General features: G+C 45.6%; 1 protein-coding gene across 1 annotated transcript in view; it reads right to left on the reverse strand.

The window, feature by feature from the left end:
- LOC135544655 (phosphatidylinositol 3-kinase regulatory subunit alpha-like) overlaps window positions 1-19,405 on the reverse strand; it is a 55,538-nt gene extending 36,133 nt beyond the window's left edge. Inside the window, exons 1-2 of the mRNA XM_064972435.1 lie at window positions 19,084-19,405; window positions 17,483-18,131 (exon numbers count right to left, since the gene is read on the reverse strand). Coding sequence (XP_064828507.1) covers window positions 17,483-17,813 — 331 coding nt within the window. The 5' untranslated portion in view covers window positions 17,814-18,131; window positions 19,084-19,405. The remainder of the gene's footprint in view (window positions 1-17,482; window positions 18,132-19,083) is intronic.
- Window positions 19,406-21,573: the final 2,168 nt, after the last annotated feature.

Here is a 21,573-nt window from a genome sequence, read left to right on the forward strand (position 1 = left end):
GTCTCATTCTCCCCCCCTTCCTGACTCTCTCTCCCAGTCGTCACTGTCTCATTCTCCCCCCCTTCCTGACTCTCTCTCCCAGTCGTCCCTGTCTCATTCTCCCCCCCTCTTCCTGACTCTCTCTCCCAGTCGTCACTGTCTCATTCTCCCAGTCGTCCCTGTCTCATTCTCCCCCTTCCTGACTCTCTCTCCCAGTCGTCACTGTCTCATTCTCCCCCTTCCTGACTCTCTCTCCCAGTCGTCCCTGTCTCATTCTCCCCCCTTCCTGACTCTCTCTCCCAGTCGTCACTGTCTCATTCTCCCAGTCGTCCCTGTCTCATTCTCCCCCTTCCTGACTCTCTCTCCCAGTCGTCACTGTCTCATTCTCCCCCCTTCCTGACTCTCTCTCCCAGTCGTCCCTGTCTCATTCTCCCCCCCTTCCTGACTCTCTCTCCCAGTCGTCCCTGTCTCATTCTCCCCCTTCCTGACTCTCTCTCCCAGTCGTCACTGTCTCATTCTCCCCCCCTTCCTGACTCTCTCTCCCTGGTGGACCTGTCTCATTCTCCCCCTCTTCCTGACTCTCTCTCCCAGTCGTCCCTGTCTCATTCTCCCCCTCTTCCTGACTCTCTCTCCCAGTCGTCCCTGTCTCATTCTCCCCCCTTCCTGAGTCTCTCCCAGTCGTCACTGTCTCATTCTCCCCCCTTCCTGACTCTCTCCCAGTCGTCACTGTCTCATTCTCCCCCTCGCGTTCCTGACTCTCTCTCCCAGTCGTCACTGTCTCATTCTCCCCCTCACGTTCCTGACTCTCTCTCCCAGTCGTCACTGTCTCATTCTCCCCCCTTCCTGACTCTCTCCCAGTCGTCACTGTCTCATTCTCCCCTCGCGTTCCTGACTCTCTCTCCCAGTCGTCCCTGTCTCATTCTCCCCCCTTCCTGACTCTCTCCCAGTCGTCACTGTCTCATTCTCCCCTCCTTCCTGACTCTCTCTCCCAGTCGTCCCTGTCTCATTCTCCCCCCCTTCCTGACTCTCTCTCCCAGTAGTCACTGTCTCATTCTCCCCCTTCCTGACTCTCTCTCCCAGTCGTCCCTGTCTCATTCTCCCCCCCTTCCTGACTCTCTCTCCCAGTCGTCCCTGTCTCATTCTCCCCCTTCCTGACTCTCTCCCAGTCGTCACTGTCTCATTCTCCCCCCCTTCCTGACTCTCTCCCAGTCGTCCCTGTCTCATTCTCCCCCTTCCTGACTCTCTCTCCCTGGTGGACCTGTCTCATTCTCCCCCCTTCCTGACTCTCTCTCCCAGTCGTCCCTGTCTCATTCTCCCCCTTCCTGACTCTCTCCCAGTCGTCCCTGTCTCATTCTCCCCCTTCCTGACTCTCCCCCTGGTGGAGCTGTCTCATTCTCCCCCCCTTCCTGACTCTCTCTCCCAGTCGTCCCTGTCTCATTCTCCCCCCCTTCCTGACTCTCTCCCAGTCGTCCCTGTCTCATTCTCCCCCTTCCTGACTCTCTCCCAGTCGTCACTGTCTCATTCTCCCCCTTCCTGACTCTCTCTCCCAGTCGTCACTGTCTCATTCTCCCCCCCTTCCTGACTCTCTCCCAGTCGTCACTGTCTCATTCTCCCCCCTTCCTGACTCTCCCCCTGGTGGAGCTGTCTCATTCTCCCCCTTCCTGACTCTCTCTCCCAGTCGTCACTGTCTCATTCTCCCCCCCTTCCTGACTCTCTCCCTGGTGGAGCTGTCTCATTCTCCCCCCTTCCTGACTCTCTCTCCCAGTCGTCCCTGTCTCATTCTCCCCCCTTCCTGACTCTCTCCCTGGTGGAGCTGTCTCATTCTCCCCCCTTCCTGACTCTCTCCCTGGTGGAGCTGTCTCATTCTCCCACCTTCCTGACTCTCTCTCCCTGGTGGAGCTGTCTCATTCTCCCCCCTTCCTGACTCTCTCCCTGGTGGAGCTGTCTCATTCTCCCCCCCTTCCTGACTCTCTCTCCCTGGTGGAGCTGTCTCATTCTCCCCCCTTCCTGACTCTCCCCCTGGTGGAGAGGTCTCATTCTCCCCCCTTCCTGACTCTCTCCCTGGTGGAGCTGTCTCATTCTCCCCCTTCCTGACTCTCTCTCCCAGTCGTCACTGTCTCATTCTCCCCCCTTCCTGACTCTCTCCCTGGTGGAGCTGTCTCATTCTCCCCCTTCCTGACTCTCTCTCCCAGTCGTCCCTGTCTCATTCTCCCCCTTCCTGACTCTCTCCCTGGTGGAGCTGTCTCATTCTCCCCCCCTTCCTGACTCTCTCCCTGGTGGAGCTGTCTCATTCTCCCACCTTCCTGACTCTCTCTCCCTGGTGGAGCTGTCTCATTCTCCCCCCTTCCTGACTCTCTCCCTGGTGGAGCTGTCTCATTCTCCCCCCTTCCTGACTCTCTCTCCCTGGTGGAGCTGTCTCATTCTCCCCCTTCCTGACTCTCCCCCTGGTGGAGCTGTCTCATTCTCCCCCTTCCTGACTCTCCCCCTGGTGGAGCTGTCTCATTCTCCCCCCATCCTGACTCTCCCCCTGGTGGAGCTGTCTCATTCTCCCCCCTTCCTGACTCTCCCCCTGGTGGAGCTGTCTCATTCTCCCCCCCTTCCTGACTCTCTCCCTGGTGGAGCTGTCTCATTCTCCCCCTTCCTGACTCTCTCCCTGGTGGAGCTGTCTCATTCTCCCCCTTCCTGACTCTCTCTCCCAGTCGTCACTGTCTCATTCTCCCCCTTCCTGACTCTCTCTCCCAGTCGTCACTGTCTCATTCTCCCCCCTTCCTGACTCTCCCCCTGGTGGAGAGGTCTCATTCTCCCCCCTTCCTGACTCTCTCTCCCTGGTGGAGCTGTGTCATTCTCCCCCTTCCTGACTCTCTCTCCCAGTCGTCAGTGTCTCATTCTCCCCCCCTTCCTGACTCTCTCCCAGTCGTCACTGTCTCATTCTCCCCCCTTCCTGACTCTGTCTCCCAGTCGTCCCTGTCTCATTCTCCCCCTTCCTGACTCTCTCCCTGGTGGAGCTGTCTCATTCTCCCCCTTCCTGACTCTCTCTCCCTGGTGGAGCCGTCTCATTCTCCCCCCCTTCCTGACTCTCTCTCCCTGGTGGAGCTGTCTCATTCTCCCCCCCTTCCTGACTCTCTCTCCCAGTCGTCCCTGTCTCATTCTCCCCCCCTTCCTGACTCTCTCTCCCAGTCGCCCCTGTCTCATTCTCCCCCCCTTCCTGACTCTCTCTCCCAGTCGTCCCTGTCTCATTCTCCCCTCCTTCCTGACTCTCTCTCCCAGTCGTCCCGGTCTCATTCTCCCCCCCTTCCTGACTCTCTCTCCCAGTCGTCACTGTCTCATTCTCCCCCCCTTCCTGACTCTCTCTCCCAGTTGTCACTGTCTCATTCTCCCCCTTCCTGACTCTCTCCCTGGTGGAGCTGTCTCATTCTCCCCCTTCCTGACTCTCTCTCCCAGTCGTCACTGTCTCATTCTCCCCCCTTCCTGACTCTCTCCCAGTCGTCACTGTCTCATTCTCCCCCCCTGACTCTGCCCCTGGTGGAGACTCATTCTCCCCCTTCCCTCTCTCCCTGGTGGAGCTGTCTCATTCTCCCCCCTTCCTGACTCTCTCTCCCTGGTGGAGCCGTCTCATTCTCCCCCCTTCCTGACTCTCTCTCCCAGTCGTCCCTGTCTCATTCTCCCCCCTTCCTGACTCTCTCCCAGTCGTCACTGTCTCATTCTCCCCCCTTCCTGACTCTCCCCCTGGTCAGAGGTCTCATTCTCCCCCTTCCTGACTCTCTCTCCCTGGTGGAGCTGTCTCATTCTCCCCCTTCCTGACTCTCTCTCCCTGGTGGAGCTGTCTCATTCTCCCCCCTTCCTGACTCTCTCTCCCAGTCGTCCCTGTCTCATTCTCCCCCCCTTCCTGACTCTCTCTCCCAGTCGTCCCTGTCTCATTCTCCCCCCTTCCTGACTCTCTCTCCCAGTCGTCCCTGTCTCATTCTCCCCTCCTTCCTGACTCTCTCTCCCAGTCGTCCCTGTCTCATTCTCCCTCCTTCCTGACTCTCTCTCCCAGTCGTCCCTGTCTCATTCTCCCCCCTTCCTGACTCTCTCTCCCAGTCGTCCCTGTCTCATTCTCCCCCCTTCCTGACTCTCTCCCAGTCGTCCCTGTCTCATTCTCCCCCCCTTCCTGACTCTCTCTCCCAGTCGTCACTGTCTCATTCGCCCCCCTTCCTGACTCTCTCTCCCAGTCGTCACTGTCTCATTCTCCCCCCTTCCTGACTCTCTCTCCCAGTTGTCACTGTCTCATTCTCCCCCCTTCCTGACTCTCTCCCAGTCGTCACTGTCTCATTCTCCCCCCTTCCTGACTATCTCTCCCTGGTGGAGCTGTCTCATTCTCCCCCCCTTCCTGACTCTCTCCCTGGTGGAGCTGCAATGGGACCAACTTTTGTACCATTTACCTTTTTACTGTTAGCAGCTGGATACATGCTCTCTCTCTAACTCTTCACTCTGCTTTAACACTGTGCAGGCGTAGTCTCGGTGTGAAAGCTCTCTCTCTAACTCTTCACTCTGCTTTAACACTGTGCAGGTGTAGTCTCGGTGTAAAAGCTCCCTCTCCTTCTCACTCTCTTCATTTTTGTCTGCGTCAAACTCGGCCGCCTTTTCCTCCTGCACTGCATTCACATGCATAAAAGTTTGCCCAGCTACGCAGTTCCAAAACAGTCAACACAGCACTCATCTTGGGTGCATACATTAAGCATTATTGTCCAATTCTAGCTAATGATGTATAGTAACAGTCAAAGGTTTGGACACCTACTCAGTCAAGGGTATTTATTTTATTAACTATTTTTCACATTGTAGAATAATAGTGAGGACATCAAAACTATGAAATAACACAAAAAATTATTCAACAACTCAAAATATATTTTATATTTGAGATTCTTCAAAGTAGCCACCCTTTGGCCTTGATGATAGCTTTGCACACTCTTGGCATTCTCTCAACCAGCTTCATGAGGTAGTCACCTGGAATGCATTTCAATTAACAGGTGTGCCTTGTTAAAAGTTCATTTGTGGAATGTCTTCCTTCTTAATGTGTTTGAGCCAATCAGTAGTGTTGTGACACGGTAGTGGTGGTGTACAGAAGAAGTCTTTTACCAAATAGGACTAAGTCCAGATTATGGCAAGAACAGATCAAATAAGCAAAGAGAAATGACAGTCCATTACTTTAAGACATGAAGGTCAGTCAAGCCAGAACATTTCAAGAACTTTGAAAGTTTCTTCAAGTGTAGTTGCAAAAACCATCAAGCGCTATGATGAACTGGCTCTCATGAGGGCCGCCACAGGAAACGAAGACCCAGAGTGACCTCTGCTGCAGAAGATAAGTTCATTAGAGTTACCAGCCTCAGAAATTGCAGCTCAAATAGCTCAGAGTTCAAGTAAGACACCTCAACATCAACTGTTCAGAGGAGACTGCGTGAATCAGGCCATTTTATTTAACCTTTTTTTTTATCTAGACAAGTATTATTATTTTAAAATAACAGCCTATCACAGCCAAACCCTAACTATGCTGGTCCAATTGTGAGCCGCCCAATGGGACTCCCAACCGATTGTGATAAAGCACCAATAAGAAGGAGATTTGCTTGGACCAAGAAACATGAGCAATTGTCATTAGACCAGTGGAAATCTGTCCTTTAAAAAAAGAAAAGTTTTAGATTTTTGGTTCCCAACCGCCGTGTCTTTGTGAGACGCAGAGTTGGTGAATGGATTATCTCTGAATGTGTGGTTCCCACCATGAAGCATGGAGGTGGTGGTGTGATGGTGACACTGTGATTTGTTTAGAATTCAAGGCACACTTAACCAGCGTGGCTACGACAACATTCTGCAGAGATACGCCATCCTATCTGGTTTGCGCTTATTGGGACTATCATTTGTTTTTCATCGGGACAATGACTCGACACCTCCAGGCTGTGTAAGGGCTATTTGACCAAGGAGAGTGCTGGAGGGCTGCATGAGAAGACCTGTCCTCCACAATCACCCAACCTCAACCCAATTGAGATCGTTTGGGATGAGTTGGACCGCAGAGTGAAGGAAAAGCAGCCAACGAGTGCTCAGTATATGTGGGAACTCCTACAAGACTGTTGGAAAAGCATTCCTCATGAAGCTGGTTGAGAGAATGCCAAGAGTGTGCAAAGGGTGGCTACTTTGAAGAATCTGAAATATATTTTGATTTGTTTAACACATTTGTTTAACATTTGTTTTTTTGGTTACTACACGATTCCACGTGTGCTATTTCATAGTTGATGTCTTCACTGTTATTCTACAATATAGAAAATAGTAAAAAATAAAGAAAACTCCTTGAATAAGTAGGTGTGTCCAAACTTTTGACTGGCACTGTATATAACCTCTGGACTGCTGACGCTACATATTGGCCATTGAGAGGCTTTGAAGCCACCGGTCAGCCATATTGGCACTTCCTAATAAGAGCAGTCCTCTTAATGGAATTCTACAGTATTTACATTTAAAATGTTTCAAGCAAGGGCAGAATTACATGTATTGAAGTATTGTTTGTTGTAGTGCGGACAGTAACATTGGTAAAAAAAAAAAAAAATAGAAATAAAAAAAACACAAGGAAAATGGCATGAAAGTGTCGAATATAATACATTTTTCAAAAAGAAAACGTAGACAATGAACGCGCTTCAATAGCTTCCAAAATCATACATTTTTTACACAATTGACGAGTACCAAGATGGCTATTTTTTTTAACCAGATAGCTAGCAAGCTGCTACCGGAGTAACCTACAGCCTATTAGCAGGCACAAAACGAAGTCACGCAAATCCAACCTAAAAATGTACATTCCATGCACGTGAAGCCGGAAGAAGGCTTTAGAAAGGGGGGGGGCCACGAGTCTGTGCCTAGGAGCGCACTGATAGAACAACGGCTAAGAGAAAAGATGAGGTGATTTTACGTCTGACAAACATTCAAGTCAACATAAATACAAATAAAATGCTCCCGTTCCAACACGAGACGAGAGCAACATTTCAGTTACCTCCAATCCCTTCCTGTTACAGTCACATGAGGGAGAAAGTCTCCAAAGACTGACAAATATGTAGGCCTACGTCGGTCAGCGACGGGGACATTTAACGGCGTCAAAGGTTTCCTTGAGCAAGACGGAGCACGTAGCCTACGTGCCTTGTTGAGGCTGATAAAAGCCAGAGTGAATCAGAAGCGTTGAACTAAACCCTTGGGGCCTCTTTTACACTCGACTAGTGTAACGACACATACCATCCCCATGATCCATATTTTTGCAGTGTACAGAGACAGATCGAGATCACATAACAAGCCCCCCCCCCCCCGAGTGGTACAATGTGAAGACAATGGCTCTCCAAAGCCACGCGTTCCTGCAAGAATTACCTTAATACCAGTGACAGCATTTTTGTTCTGTTAGCCAAATTGAAAATTAAAAGGCTTTTCAAAACGTACGCATGTTTGTGAATCGTTGCATTAATCAAGTGTGCAACACTGTGTTCAACATGGCTTAAATTATAAGCTCTTGTATAGTTTGAAAACAAACAAAACCTTATTTTGTTTGTCTGTATAGGTGGGGCGGCAGGTAGCCTAGATTTTCGGTTGCTTGATCAAATCCCCGAGCTCACAAGGTAGAAATGTGTCATCCTGCCCCCGAACAAGACTGTTAAACCCACTGTTCCGAGGCCGTCATTCTAAATAAGAATTTGTTCTTAACTGACTTGCCTAGTTAAATAAAAGGTCAAAAATAAAAATAAAAAGTTGCATACCGTTTTGTCACGAAAGCTACAACTTCAGAGGCTTAAAAAAAAAACTGCCTCAACACCAGGATCACTATATATACACCACTATTTATACCAGTAAATGTGTTACTAGGGTGGAGCCTTCCAGCCAAAAAGAGTGAATGGAAGTTGTGAACTGAAAGTGACGCTTTCTTCATCTCAGTGGTTTTTAGGCTCAGAGTTCCTCTTTGCTGGCTGGCTACATGCCTCAGTTGAGAGGCCTAGGAGAGCAGCACGCTGGTGTTTTAAAAAGCCTTGGAGCTGGAATGAGCCGGAATGCTTCCCCAAGCCCAGTCCAGAGCCTCCCCCCTGCTCTCACCACATCTGCTGCTCTAAAGTAAACCCCTGTGGCTCAGTGAGAGCACAGGCCTCTTTCCAAACCTCCACTCTCCTCCCTCTTGCCCCCTTGCTCCCCCATCCGGGGCAGACTCCAGGAACATTATCAAAACATTAAAAAGAGGAGTAGGGTGAGAGAGAAGAAAGCTGAAGCACTGGAGGAAAGGGAGATCTGCCAGATCCCCCAGTGTCAGGCAATAAATCACAAACACTCTGAAGCAACAAGACTCTCTCACTCCCGCCCAGAGCCCTCCTCAGAACCTCTCTCCCTTCGCCAACCCAGGCACCCAAGCCCCTCTCCTCTGCCCCCCCAGCCCACCTTCAGCTCTGATCACTCAGCTCACCAACAGCTTTCCCCAGCTTTCAGCCCCTTCCCTCCAGCCCCTCATCTTGCTCCCAGCATCAAGCGCCCTCTGCCTCTACCCCCCTTTCCGTAACTGGGTCACAGAGACTTTCTTCTCCTAGTGCTACATTCACACTTGCTCTGGGCTCAGCGCTGCCACTCAACCGTTCAACACATGCCCCCTTCATATGGCTCCTCGCTCACCCTGCTATCCCCAGCTAAAGAATTTCACAATCGCACCACAAAGAACAAGGAATGGAAACCTGGCAACCAGAGCCTGTTTTATAGGTGAGCAGAGGACTACCAAAGACAAAGAGCCCGCATATAGGATACGGCGTCCTTAAGTGGCCATATAGAATTGTGTCGATTTTGACCGAAATAGCCTGCGTTGTTTGTTTTATAATAGCTCACTTGTTATTTTTTACGACGGTAGATAAATTATGTATCACTGTAAAAAAGAACAAGACAATGGTGTGATATGTAATCTCGTTGACACAAGGCTTTTCCACAACACAAAAATTACTCAAGTTAATATCAAAACTCCCCCCTAGAGAGATTTTTCTTAAACGGGCATATAATGCCCATGTAGATTAGTCAGCAGAATATAAACTGTATACAGGGCCTTCGGAAGTATTCAGACCACTTGACATTCCACATTTTGTTACGTTACAGCCTCATTCTAAAATTGATTAAATATCACCCCCCCCTCAATCTAAACACAACGCACCATAATGACAAAAGAAAAAACAGGTTTTCAGAATTCTTTGCTGACTTATAAAAAATAAAATACAGAAATATCACATTTACATACAGTTTCAGTCAAATGTTTGGACAAACCTACTCATTCAAGGATTTCCTTATTTTGACTATTTTCTACATTGTAGGATAACAGTGAAGACATCAAAACTATGAAATAACTCATATGGACTCATGCTGTAACCAAAAGTGTTACACAAATCAAAATATATTTTAGATTTGAGATTCTTCAAAGTAGCCACCCTTTACAAACTCTTGGCATTCTCTCAACCAACTTCATGAGATAGACACCTGGAATGCATTTCAATTAACAGGTGTGCCTTGTTAAAGTTGTGGAATTGATTTACAATGCGTTTGAGCCAATCAGTTGTGTTGTGATAAGGTAGGGGGTGTTATACAGAAGATATCCCTATTTGGCAAAACACCAAGTCCATATTATGGAAAGAACAGCTCAAATAAGCAAAGAGAAATGACAGTCCATCATTACTTTTAAGACATGAAGGTCAGACAATATGGCACATTTCAAGAACTTTGAAAGTTTCTTCAAGTGTAGTCGCAAAAACCATCAAGCGCTATGATGTTACTGGCTCTCATGAGGAACCACCACAGGAAAGGAAGAACCAGAGTTACCTCTGCTGCAGAGGATAAGTTCATTAGAGTTACCAGCCTCAGAAATTGCAGCCCAAATAAATGCTTCACAGAGTAAGTACCAGACACATCTCAACATCAACTGTTCAAAGGAGACTACGTGAATCAGGTCTTCATGGACGAATTACAGCAAAGAAACAACTACTAAATGACACCAAAAAGAAGAAGAGACTTGCGCCAAAGAACACGAGTAATAGACATTAGACCAGTGGAAATCTGTCCTTTGGTCTGGAGTCCAAATTGAAGGTTTTTGGATCCAACCGCCATATCTTTGTGAGATGTATAGTAGGTGAACGGATGATCTCTGCATCTGTGGTTCGCACCGAGAAGCATGGAGGAGGAGTGATGGTGTTGGGGTGCTTTGCTGGCGGCTGTCGATGATTGATTTAGAATTTAAGGCACACTTAAGCAGCATGGCGACACGTCATCCTCTCTGGTTTGCGCTAGGTGGTACTATAATTTGTTTTTCAACAGGACAATGACTCGACACACCTCCAGGCTGTGTAAGGGCTATTTGACCAAGAAGGAGAGCGATGGAGTGCTTCATCAGATGACCTGGCCTCCACAACGACTTTTCCTCTGGCTGCTCCAATCAAGGACATTCAGAGACTTGTCCCGAAGCCACTCCTGCAACGCCTTGGCTGTGTGCTCAGGGTCGCTGTCCTGTTGGAAGGTGAACCTTCACCCCAGCCTGAGGTCCTGAGCGCTCTGGAGCAGGTTTTCATCAAGGATCTCTGTACTTTGATCCGTTCATCTTTGCCTCAATCCTGATTCGTCTCCCAGTAACTGAAGCTGAAAAACATCCCCACATCATGATGCTGCCACCACCATGCTTCACTGTAGGGATGGTGCCAGGTTTCCTCCAGCTGTGACACTTGGCATTCAGGCCAAAGAGTTCAATATTGGTTTCATCAGACAGGAGAATCTTGTTTCTCATTGCCAAAAGGCATCTAAAGACACTCATACAAACTCCAAGCGGGCTGTCATGTGCCTTTTATTATTGAGGAGTGGCTTCAGTCTGGCCAATCGACCATAAAGACCTGATTGGTGGAGTACTGCTGAGATGGTTGTCCTACTGGAAGGTTCTCCACAGAGGAACTCTAGAGCTTTGTTCGCGTGACCTTCGGGTTCTTGGTCACATCCTGACCAAGGCCCTTCTCCCCTTCTTGCACAGTTTGGCCGGGCGGCCAGCTCGAGGAAGAGTCTTGGTGTTTCCAAACTTCTTCCATTTAAGCATGATGGAGGCCATCATGATGGGACCTTCAATGCTACAGAAATTGGTTGGTATCCTACCCCTATAAAATTGTGGACCTTCAAATTAGTTGATTTGGTTATTTCAGCCACACCCGTTGCTGAAAGATCAATAAAATCCAGCCATTCAATCTCCAAAGACAAACACTCACTACTGAGTTCCAAACTGCCTCTGGAAGCAACGTCGGCACAATAACTGTTTGTCGGGAGATTCATAAAAAGGGTTTCCATGGGCAAGCAGCCGCACACAAGCCTAAGATCACCATGCACAATGCCAAGCTTCGACTGAGTGGTGTAAAGTTCACCGCCATTGGATTCTGGAACAGTAGAAACGTGTTCTCAGGAGTGATGAATCACACTTCACCATCTGGCTGTCCAACCGTCAAATCTGGGTTTGGCGGATGCCAGGACAACGCTACTTGCCCCAATGCATAGTGCCACTATAAAGTTTGGTGGAGGAGGAATAATGGTCTGGCTGTTTTTCCAGGTTCAGACTCCTTAGGTTCGGCCCCTTAGTTCCAGTGAAGGGAAATCTTAAAGCTACAGCATACAGTGACTTTCTAGACGATTCTGTGTTTTCAACTGTGGCAACAGTTTAGGGAAAGCCCTTCCTGTTTCAGCATGACAATGTCCCTGTGCACAAAGCAAGGTCCATACAGAAATGGTTTGTCAAGATTGGTATGGAAGAACTTGACTGACCTGCACAGAGCCCTGACCTCAACCCCATCTTTGGGATGAATTGGAACGCAGAGTGCGAGCCAGGCCTAAACTCCCAACATCAGTGATCAACCTCAACAATTCTCATGGCTGAATGTAAGCAAGTCCCTGCAGCAATGTTTCAACTAGAGGTCGACCGATTAATCAGAATGGCCGATTAATTAGGGCCGATTTCAAGTTTTCATAACAAACGGAAATCGGTATTTTTGGGCACTGATTTTGCAGATGAAAAAAAAATGTATACCTTTATTTAACTAGGCAAGTCAGTTAAGAACACATTCTTATTTTCAATGACGGCCTAGGAACAGTGGGTTAACTGCCTTGTTCAGGGGCAGAACAACAGATTTTCACCTTGTCAGCTCGGGGGATTCAATCTTGCAACCTTACATTTAACGAGTCCAACTCTCTAACCACCTGCCTCTCATTGCACTCCACAAGGAGCCTGCCTGTTACGCGAATGCAGTAGAAGCCAAGGTAAGTTGCTAGCTAGCATTAAACTTATCTTTTAAAAAAACATCAATCATAATCACTAGTTATCTACATATGGTTGATGATATTACTAGTTTATCTAGCGTGTCCTGCATTGCATATAATCGATGCAACGCTGGGGGATGATTTAACAAAAGCGCATTTGCGAAAAAAAACTATTGTTGGACAACTGTACCCAACCATAAACACCAACGCCTTTCTTAAAATCAATACACAGAAGTATATAATTTTTAAACCTGCATATTTAGCTCAAAGAAATCCAGGTCAGCAGGCAATATTAACCAGGTGAAATTGTGTAATTTCTCTTGCGTTCATTGCACGCAGAGTCAGGGTATATGCAACAGTTTGGGCAGCCTGGCTCATTGCGAACTAATTTGCCAGAATTTTACGTAATTATGACATAACATTGAAGGTTGTGCAATGTAACAGGAATATTTTGACTTATGGATGCCACCCGTTAGATAAAATACCGAACGGTTCCGTATTTCACTGAAATAAACGTTTTGTTTTCGAAATGATAGTTTCCGGATTCGACCATATTAATGACCAAAGGCTCGTATTTCTGTGTGTTATTATGTTATAATTAAGTCTATGATTTGATAGAGCAGTCTGACTGAGCGATGGTAGACAGCAGCAGGCTGGTAAGCATTCATTCAAACAGCACTTTCGTGCGTTTTGCCAGCAGCTCTTCGCAAGCACAGCGCTGTTTACGACTTCAAGCCTAATGGCTGGTGTAACCGATGTGAAATGGCTAGCTAGTTAGCGGGGTGTGCGCTAAAAGCATTTCAAACAACACTCGCTCTGAGACTTGGAGTGGTTATTCCCCTTGCTCTGCAAGGGCCGCGGCTTTTGTGGAGCGATGGGTAACGCTGCTTCGAGTGTGGCTGTTGACGATGTGTTCCTGGTTCGAGCTCAGGTAGGGGCAAGGAGAAAGACGAAAGCTATACTGTTACACTGGCAATACTATAGTGCCTATAAGAACATCCAATAGTCAAAGGTATATGAAATACAAATGGTATAGAGATAAATAGTCCTAGAAGTCTCATGTTAAAAGGAACCACCAACTTTCATATGTTCTCATGTTCTGAGCAAACATGAGCTTTTTTTTTTTACATGGCACATATTGCATTTTCACTTCTCCAACACTTTTGCATTATTTAAACCAAATTGAACATGTTTCATTATTTATTTGAGGCCAAATTGATTTTTTATTGATTTATTATATTATATTAAAATAAGTGTTTATTCAGTATTGTTGTAATTGTCATTATTACAAATAAATCAAAATACATTTTATTTTTAAAAGAAGAATCGGCTGATTAATTGGCATCTGCTTTTTTTGGTCCTCCAATAAATCGGTATCAGCGTTGAAAAATCATAATCGGTCGACCTCTAGTTTCAACATCTAGATGAAAGCATTCCCAGAAGAGAGGAAGCTGTTATAGCAGCAAAGGGAGGACCAATTCCATACTAATGCCCATGGTTATGGAATGAGATGTTCAAAGAGGTGTCCACATACTTCTGGTTATGTAGTGTAGAATGACGGGTACAAAAACAGTACTTTGTGCCCAAAGGGAAATTGAATTTGATCTCTTTTCGATGCAGGCCAAGAGGAGTAACAAAGAGAAGTGCTCCAGAGGTCCAATTGGTGGGCTGGTACCAGGTGCCGCGCAGCAACAATGCGCTGGACCAGAGCCAAGCACCATTGTCCTCCGGCCCTGGTTAGCATTCAGTGGGGCTACTGTGAGCACTCCCACTTGTTATCAAGGCTGACATTGTAGTCCCACCATATAAATCGTCTTTCTCTGGTAGCGTTTGATGCTGGGCCAAAGTAACCACATGGACCAAACTGCAAGTGTAATTGTGGTAACTGAAACAAAAAAATAAAAGCAAACAATGTCAACTGACTTGCTTGACCCTAGGCCTATTTCTTTTGAAATAAAGAAAGAGTCGAGACAATGGCTCCCTTGCGAACATTGGCACATGGTCCGCTTACTACAACGATTGGAATAGCCCAGGAATCAACATTCCCAAACAGATTTCCATTGGAAACACAAAAACCACCTGATTGAAAAAATATATAACCAACCATTTATCCTTTCCAGTGATGAAAACATGGATGTCTCAATGTATGGTGGATTGTGCAAAATGGGTCCATTTGTTTTTGCACCTTTATCTCCTGAATGTTTTGGCATTCTGGTCCAAATAATAACTTTAACCACTTCTTCCATGGGCAAACATGTGATGTAATTCAAAATGGATTTACCCGTAGGCTACTTATCCATGTTCTTCAACATGAACTGACAAGCTGCCACTACTACAAATCGTTTGCTTAAATCGTTTAACCTGAGTACTACAACAAAAACAGTATCTAAATGGAATGGAAGTTCTGATTAAAATCATTGAGGGAAATTAGAGTACAATCAAGAGGCATTCAGCCATGGGTTGGTTAGCTAGATAGCTAAAATTAGCATAACTACCTAGCTACTCTACTTCTATGCTAATTAAGTTTGATGTTACTACAGAAAAACCTGGGAATATGTTTATGGTTGAATTTTCTTGAAGTTTTCCTTCAAAATTGCTGCTCAAACCTGCATGCATAGCGTAGCGAGAGAGACAGCACTACTCTGCTGCTTGCAGAGAAAGCACAGTGTCAGCAGAGCGTGTTGTGCTTAAAAGGGTCTGTGCAGAAAAGCGAGCGCTTAAAAGGGTTCGTGCGGCGAAGAAATAGAGATGCCATTAATAAATGGTGTAAAAAAAAATGTCACACGTACTCTGATGTCCAAACTTGAGAAACATAGACGTCTATGACGTTCTGCATTTCTGTATAGTACAGATCACAGACAATTCTGTTACCTGGTGATAATCCACTTCACTTACTGTAGTTACAACTCAAGATGTCTTATCATAGCTAACACCCCATTCTTTCTGCAGACATCAGACTTAACTTGGGGTGGATATTTAACCTCTAAAAGTCTAGGCCGTTGGGGTGGTTCTACTCAGCTAACATGGAATTATTTTAAGATGGTCATACCATGGATCACATAGCTATTTGATTTTGACATATAAGACCCCTTTAGGTATAAAATATATATACAGTCCATTCGGAAAGTATTAGGACAACTTGACCTTTACCATATTTTGTTACATTTCAGCCTTATTCTAAAAATGAATAAATAGTTTTCCCCCCCTCATCAATCTACACAATATTACATAATGACAAAGTGAAATCCATTTTTTAGAAATGTTTGCAAATGTACAAAGAAATATAAAACAGAAATAACCCATTTACGTAAGTATTCAGACCCTTTGCCATGAGACTCAAAATTGAGTGCAGGTGCATCCTGTTTCCATTGACCATTCTTGAGATGTTGCTACAACTTGGAGTCCACCTGTGGTAAATTCAATTGATGGGACATGATTTGGAAAGGCACACACCTGTCTACATGAGGTCCCACAGTTGACGGTGCATGTCAGAGCAAAAACCAGGCAACGATGTCAAAGAAATTATCCGTTGAGCTCCGAGACAGGATTGTGTCGAGGCACAGATCTGGGGAAAGGTACCAAAACATTTCTGCACCATTGACGGTCAGAGAACACAGTGGCCACCATAATTCTCAAATGGAATACGTTAGGAACCACCAAGACTCTTCCTAGAGATGGCCGCCCGGCCAAACTGAGCAATCGGGTGGAGAAGAGCTTTGGGGTCACTGACAGAGCTCTAGAGTTCCACTGTGGAGATGGTTGTCCGTCTTGCAAGTTCTCCCATCTCTTCAACACTCCACCAATCAGGCCTTTATGGTAGTGGCCAGATGGATGACACTCCTCAGTAAAAAAAAAAGCACATGACAGCTCATTTGGGAGTTTAGCCAAAAGGCACCTAAAGGACTCTAAGACCACGAGAAACAAGATTATCTGGTCTGATGAAACCAAGATTGAACTATTTGGCCAAAATGCCAAGTTTCACATCTGGAGGAAACCTGGCACCATTCCTACGGTGAAGCATGGTGGTGGCAGCATCATGCTGTGGGGATGTTTTTCAGTGCACGGACTGGGAGACGAGTCAGAATCGAGGGAAAGATGAATGGAGCAAAGTACAGAGAGATCCTTGATGAAAAACTACTACAGAGTGCTCAGGATCTCAGGCTGGGGCGAAGGTTCGCCTTCCAACGACACTAAGCAAACAGCCAAGACAATGCAGTAGTGGCTTTCAGATAAGTCTCTGAATGTCTGAGAGTGGCCCAGCCAGAGCCAGAACCCAATCAAAAATCTCTGGAGAGACCTGAAAATAGCTGTGCAGCGATGCTCTCTATCCAACCTGACAGTGGGAGAAACTCCCCCAAATACAGGTGTGCCAAGCTTGTAGCGTCATACCCAAGAAGACAAGGCTGTAATCGCTGCCAAAGGTGCTTCAAGTACTGAGTAAAGGGTCTGAATACTTATGTAAAAGGTTGTTGTATCGGCACGTGCCAAATACAATGTTATTTAAAAAATATATTTTTATAACTTTGCCAAAATTTCTAAAAACCTGTTTTTTCTTTGTCATTATGGGGTATTGTGTGTAAGGGGGGATGAACAATTTAATCAGTTTTAGAACAAGGCTGTAACATAACAAAATTTGGAAATGTCAAGGGGTCTGAATACTTTCCTAATGCACTGTATACCACTGAGGGATGATTGAACACTCAATTTAGGGGTAGGGTATTCACAAAGCAGCCTACCATCTGGATTTGCTTTGAGGGTGAAAAAGTATCTTAGATTAAATCTAACAAAAGGGTTTGTAAGGGGTGATGTATCTAAAACTCATTGGTCATGTTACCAAGAGATTAGTCTGTATGAAAGACGAACCATTCCACCACCGCAGGGTTTACATGTCAGCTTGGCTGCAAACCAATGGTGGATTAGTCTTTGGAATGTCATTGTGTTTCAGCAACTGGCTGTTAATGCAGGAGAAAAGTTTGGCTTAACTGCGTGGGGCCTACTCAATCAAAACCTGTGGGTGTGGGGGGGCATGTAAAAAAATATATATATATATTTTTTTTAAATACCCAAGCGGTTTGAAATTGTTTAATAGCTTTGTTTTTTTACACTGAACATTGTTTTGTTTAGTACTGTACAAACAAACTGCATCCCAATACCTGGTACCAGAAACATGGTATGGGGTTTGGTTGAAGAAGGCAGACTGTTAATAACTCACCTTGTTCATCACCAGAGTCAGCCTTGGAAGAGCCCGGGGCCAAGGGTAAGGGTCTGGGGGGTCTCGGCTTGGGAGTGGGAGGAGAGATCCTCTTCTTCCCAATGAACTCCACATATGTCCCAGGGAAGTCCCCCTTTTCCTGAGTGGTTTCATTAAAGCCAGGCAGCCAGCCAATGTCCTCGGGCCTTTCCTCCAGGCCGTCGCTGTATCCGAGAGCCCCCAGGGCCCCTTTGGTCACTGTTAAGATGTCCCCCACATGGAGGTTAATGTCCTCCTCTCTCTCCTTCTTGTAGTCGTAAAGTGCCCTGTACTGATATCCTTCCGCAGCCATCGTGATTACTTACTTTCCACAGGTCTGTTATTTCTTTAGAAAATAAACACTGTGAATAACTTGTCCGGGCAGGTCCCACCAATTGGTTACTCTTCTTGTTTTTCTGAGAATGTATTAACTGAGCCAACACACTTCGGGCCAAGAAAGAAAAGCACAACACGTATTGAACGTTCTAGTCCTCAATAGTTCTCTGGGTGATATATGTTTTTTAAAAACCTGTCTTTAGGTCATTCTCAAAAGCACCCCTGTGGTGCCTCCGGCAGTGTGTTTCCATCAGTATATGGCCTGCATCAGTAGCCTTGAGAATGTACCCCTGACCTGCAATACAGAGCAGAAGAAGCCATTTGCAACATGTTGCGTAAGACAATAATTTATTATCAAGTACAGATTAGTGGTGGTGGCTACATTTACAAGAAAGGAACCAGCGACAATATCCCAATACTGTCGTATGGTGGTTTCCTCACTAGTGCCAATATGATTAGTTCTGCTGAATAAACCCAATATTCAAACAAACAGTGGTTGAATGAGCACCAAAATATAAAAGTTATAAACTAACTAATTAAAAGGTTTACGTTTACATAATGTCTGAGATGGAACGCAAACAGACAAAGTAGTTAGATGAAAAAACATTTTGGCCATGCTTTTCATCCGTGATGAATGCCAATAAAACACGATATCGTATGCACCAGTCACGTAGCTACAACGTGACGCTACAACAAGCGATACAAAATGCAGCTTTGGTAAACTAGCTAGCTAATTAACGTTATATCGTTGCACTCTATAGCAGCAGCTAGTTACTGTAACTACCTAACGCCAAGTAGTGCTAGCTTTACCACAGACAATGGGCTTTAGGCTCAAATGACGCCTGGCATGTTGACAGCTAATTGGTAAATTAACATTAAGTAATCTGAAGTGTTCACGTTATGTCTAACATTGTAAGACCTGATGAGTAACGACGTTTTGCATGAATAACGTGACATTTCATTATTACTAACGTTAGCTAGCTGTGTTGCATGGCTGACGACGAGCAATCGAAATGTCTAACGTTAACTGAACTTGCTAGTTATCTAACTTGAACTACTTTCTTTAACAATATAACGTTATACGCTAAGCCAATATTAAATACACATAATTCGTTGCAAGTAAAGCGATACGACACCATGCTGACGGTAGCACAGTACTTAGCCTGTATGCATTGCTAACGTGCTAGCCTACATCATGGCTAACTAGCTAAACATACTAAGCACACAACTTGAGGAGGACGACTCACATGCATGAAGAGTGCCCAGGTTGAGGCGAATCGGATGAATCCTCCTTCCTCCCCGTATGCCCACAAAATTATACTCCTATCCCCAAAATATACCTCGTTACGTTAGCCAGACGAAGCCAAAAGCCTCTGGAAGTACCGATAAAGTTGTCGATCAATCGCCAAAATTAATCCATGACTTAAAAGGTGGGTTTTATTCTTCTTTGCTATAGCTCCGATTTGTACTCTATCGATATACGAGAGCAAGTTCACGTACAAATTTCAGCGAGGTTCCGTGCTTTTCCGAGAGGCATGTCAGTGGCGTGACCATAGTGGTGAGTAGGAGGAGTATTCTTCTTCTTCAGTGGGGTTTAACGGCGGTTGGCATCCAATATCCATTACCGCCCCCAACTGGAAAGGGGGAAAGGAAAAAACACCCTTCCAAGCTTCATTCATTAAAACCAGTGGTGTGGATGCGAAGGGAAGCCAGACTTCCCCAAAAAATAAATACAAAATACATATAAAATAATATCTTAAATAATAATATCTTTCGTCTCTGTGTTTTCCTTCAATTCTCAAGAGGCTGAATGTATCTCACTGGAGAAACATCAGAGTGAGTGAAACAGCGCCCCCCCCCCCCCCAAAATAAAATAAAAAATAAAAAAAATAAACAGTGTCAAGGGAAGCCAGTTTGGATCTGGCTTCACACCAATCACATAACATCAAGCCAAACGTCATTGACAGACAAAAACTTGAATTGTTGCATCTCGTTGTGTCGTTGTCCTCCGGTGACTAGCTAGCTAAAATTGTCCCTTTCCAAAATTAGCCATGGAAGGAGATAGAGATTTAGACTTGTGGTTTTACTTAATTTTCCTTGCTGGACAATGATTACAACGGCAGTTCTGATAAAACCATAAATTCATACATTGTGCATCTGGCCTGGGAGGATGGAGTTTCAATATGTAGCTAGATGTAGTAGGCTAATGTTAACTAGCTGGCCTGGTGCATTGTTTACCATGAAAGGAAGTTAGGCTATCAAGCAAGCATTTTAGCCAGGTTGCCGAGGACAACATAATCTAAACTTGTGAACCATTTCGTCAACATGATAGATAGGATGATAGATATTTCTCTACAAGTAGGATGAGTCAACATGTTTTTTCTACTTACACACACACACACACACACACACACACACACACACACACACACACACACACACACACACACACACACACACACACACACACACACACACACACACACACACACAGAGAAATCAGTACTATGAACAGCCACATGATATTTAGCCTACGTTGATTGGACTAAATTGTTTTTGGAATCTTTTAGTATAATACATTGACAAGTAAGCATAGGGGATTTGATGATGTTGAAATGTTGAAGTTGAAATGGTGCTGGACTAGTGGAGCTATTAGCTCCTGTTTTTTTTGCGATTTGGGGCAACTCTCCGGTTTTCTTAATCAATAGTTGTTTAGTAGTCCGAAAATGTTGAAAACATTAACTTGATTGACCATGCTTTAGGTCATTTAACTGTTTGCTACGTACAATATGCTTTGTGGACTCCACTGGACAGATGTTGCTTTCCGGTTTTGTGATGAAACAAAGGTGTGTTTGAATTTATTCTACCACTGTATCTTCTTATTATCTCGGCCTTTAGGCCTATATATCACGATGCCAAGGCAAATGAACTAACAGGTAATAGAGCAAACAACGCAATTATCACAACACATATTGTAGGTTCTAATATGGCTTTATTTTTCTGGCTTGGCTTCGTCAGGAATTTTACCCACGCACCACTACAGCTAAAAACCCACTACCCCATTCCATTACTTTGACCCTATCTGCTCCTGCACTCCTGCACCGTCCTGGGAGAATGGGATACCACCACTCAACACACCCTGTAACTCTTTCAAAGCCAAATCTCATACCCCCGAGTACTTCTCTGCAGCATCCACCACAACATCTATTTTCTGTGATTCATGTTCCATTTCTGCGGTACAGTTGATAACCGTTGCTATGAACATTAAGAAGCCAACCTTACTGAAACATACTGTATCACTTTTTGGCTTTTCCCTTACAGCTGGCACAGATCTACTTCCCAGATCTACTTCCTCTTAGGACGCCTCACCCTTGACCAATCCTCCTCTACTTTCTTCACTGCCTCAGCATATGACGCCTTTTGCACTACTCTGACTCTGGCATCCTCAACCTGCCTCACTCACACCAGACACTTCCAATCCCCAACAACATGGGTACACCTACATTTGACACACACAACTTTTTCCACAGAAACTACACAATCCTCTGTCCCAAGCCCTTCTGCACACTTCCCACATCTTGGAAATTACCTCCTACACATTGCTGCCACATGGCCATAAACGTGGCAACTGAAACACCTCAGTGGTTTCGGCACAAAAGCTCAAAAAGGATAACTGATATATCCAAACATGACTTTGTCGGGAAAAGACTCTGATTCAAAACTCAATAGGACAGACT

This window comes from Oncorhynchus masou, chromosome 8, assembly GCF_036934945.1.
Source record: "Oncorhynchus masou masou isolate Uvic2021 chromosome 8, UVic_Omas_1.1, whole genome shotgun sequence".
In the NCBI taxonomy this organism is placed as follows: Eukaryota; Metazoa; Chordata; class Actinopteri; order Salmoniformes; family Salmonidae; genus Oncorhynchus; species Oncorhynchus masou.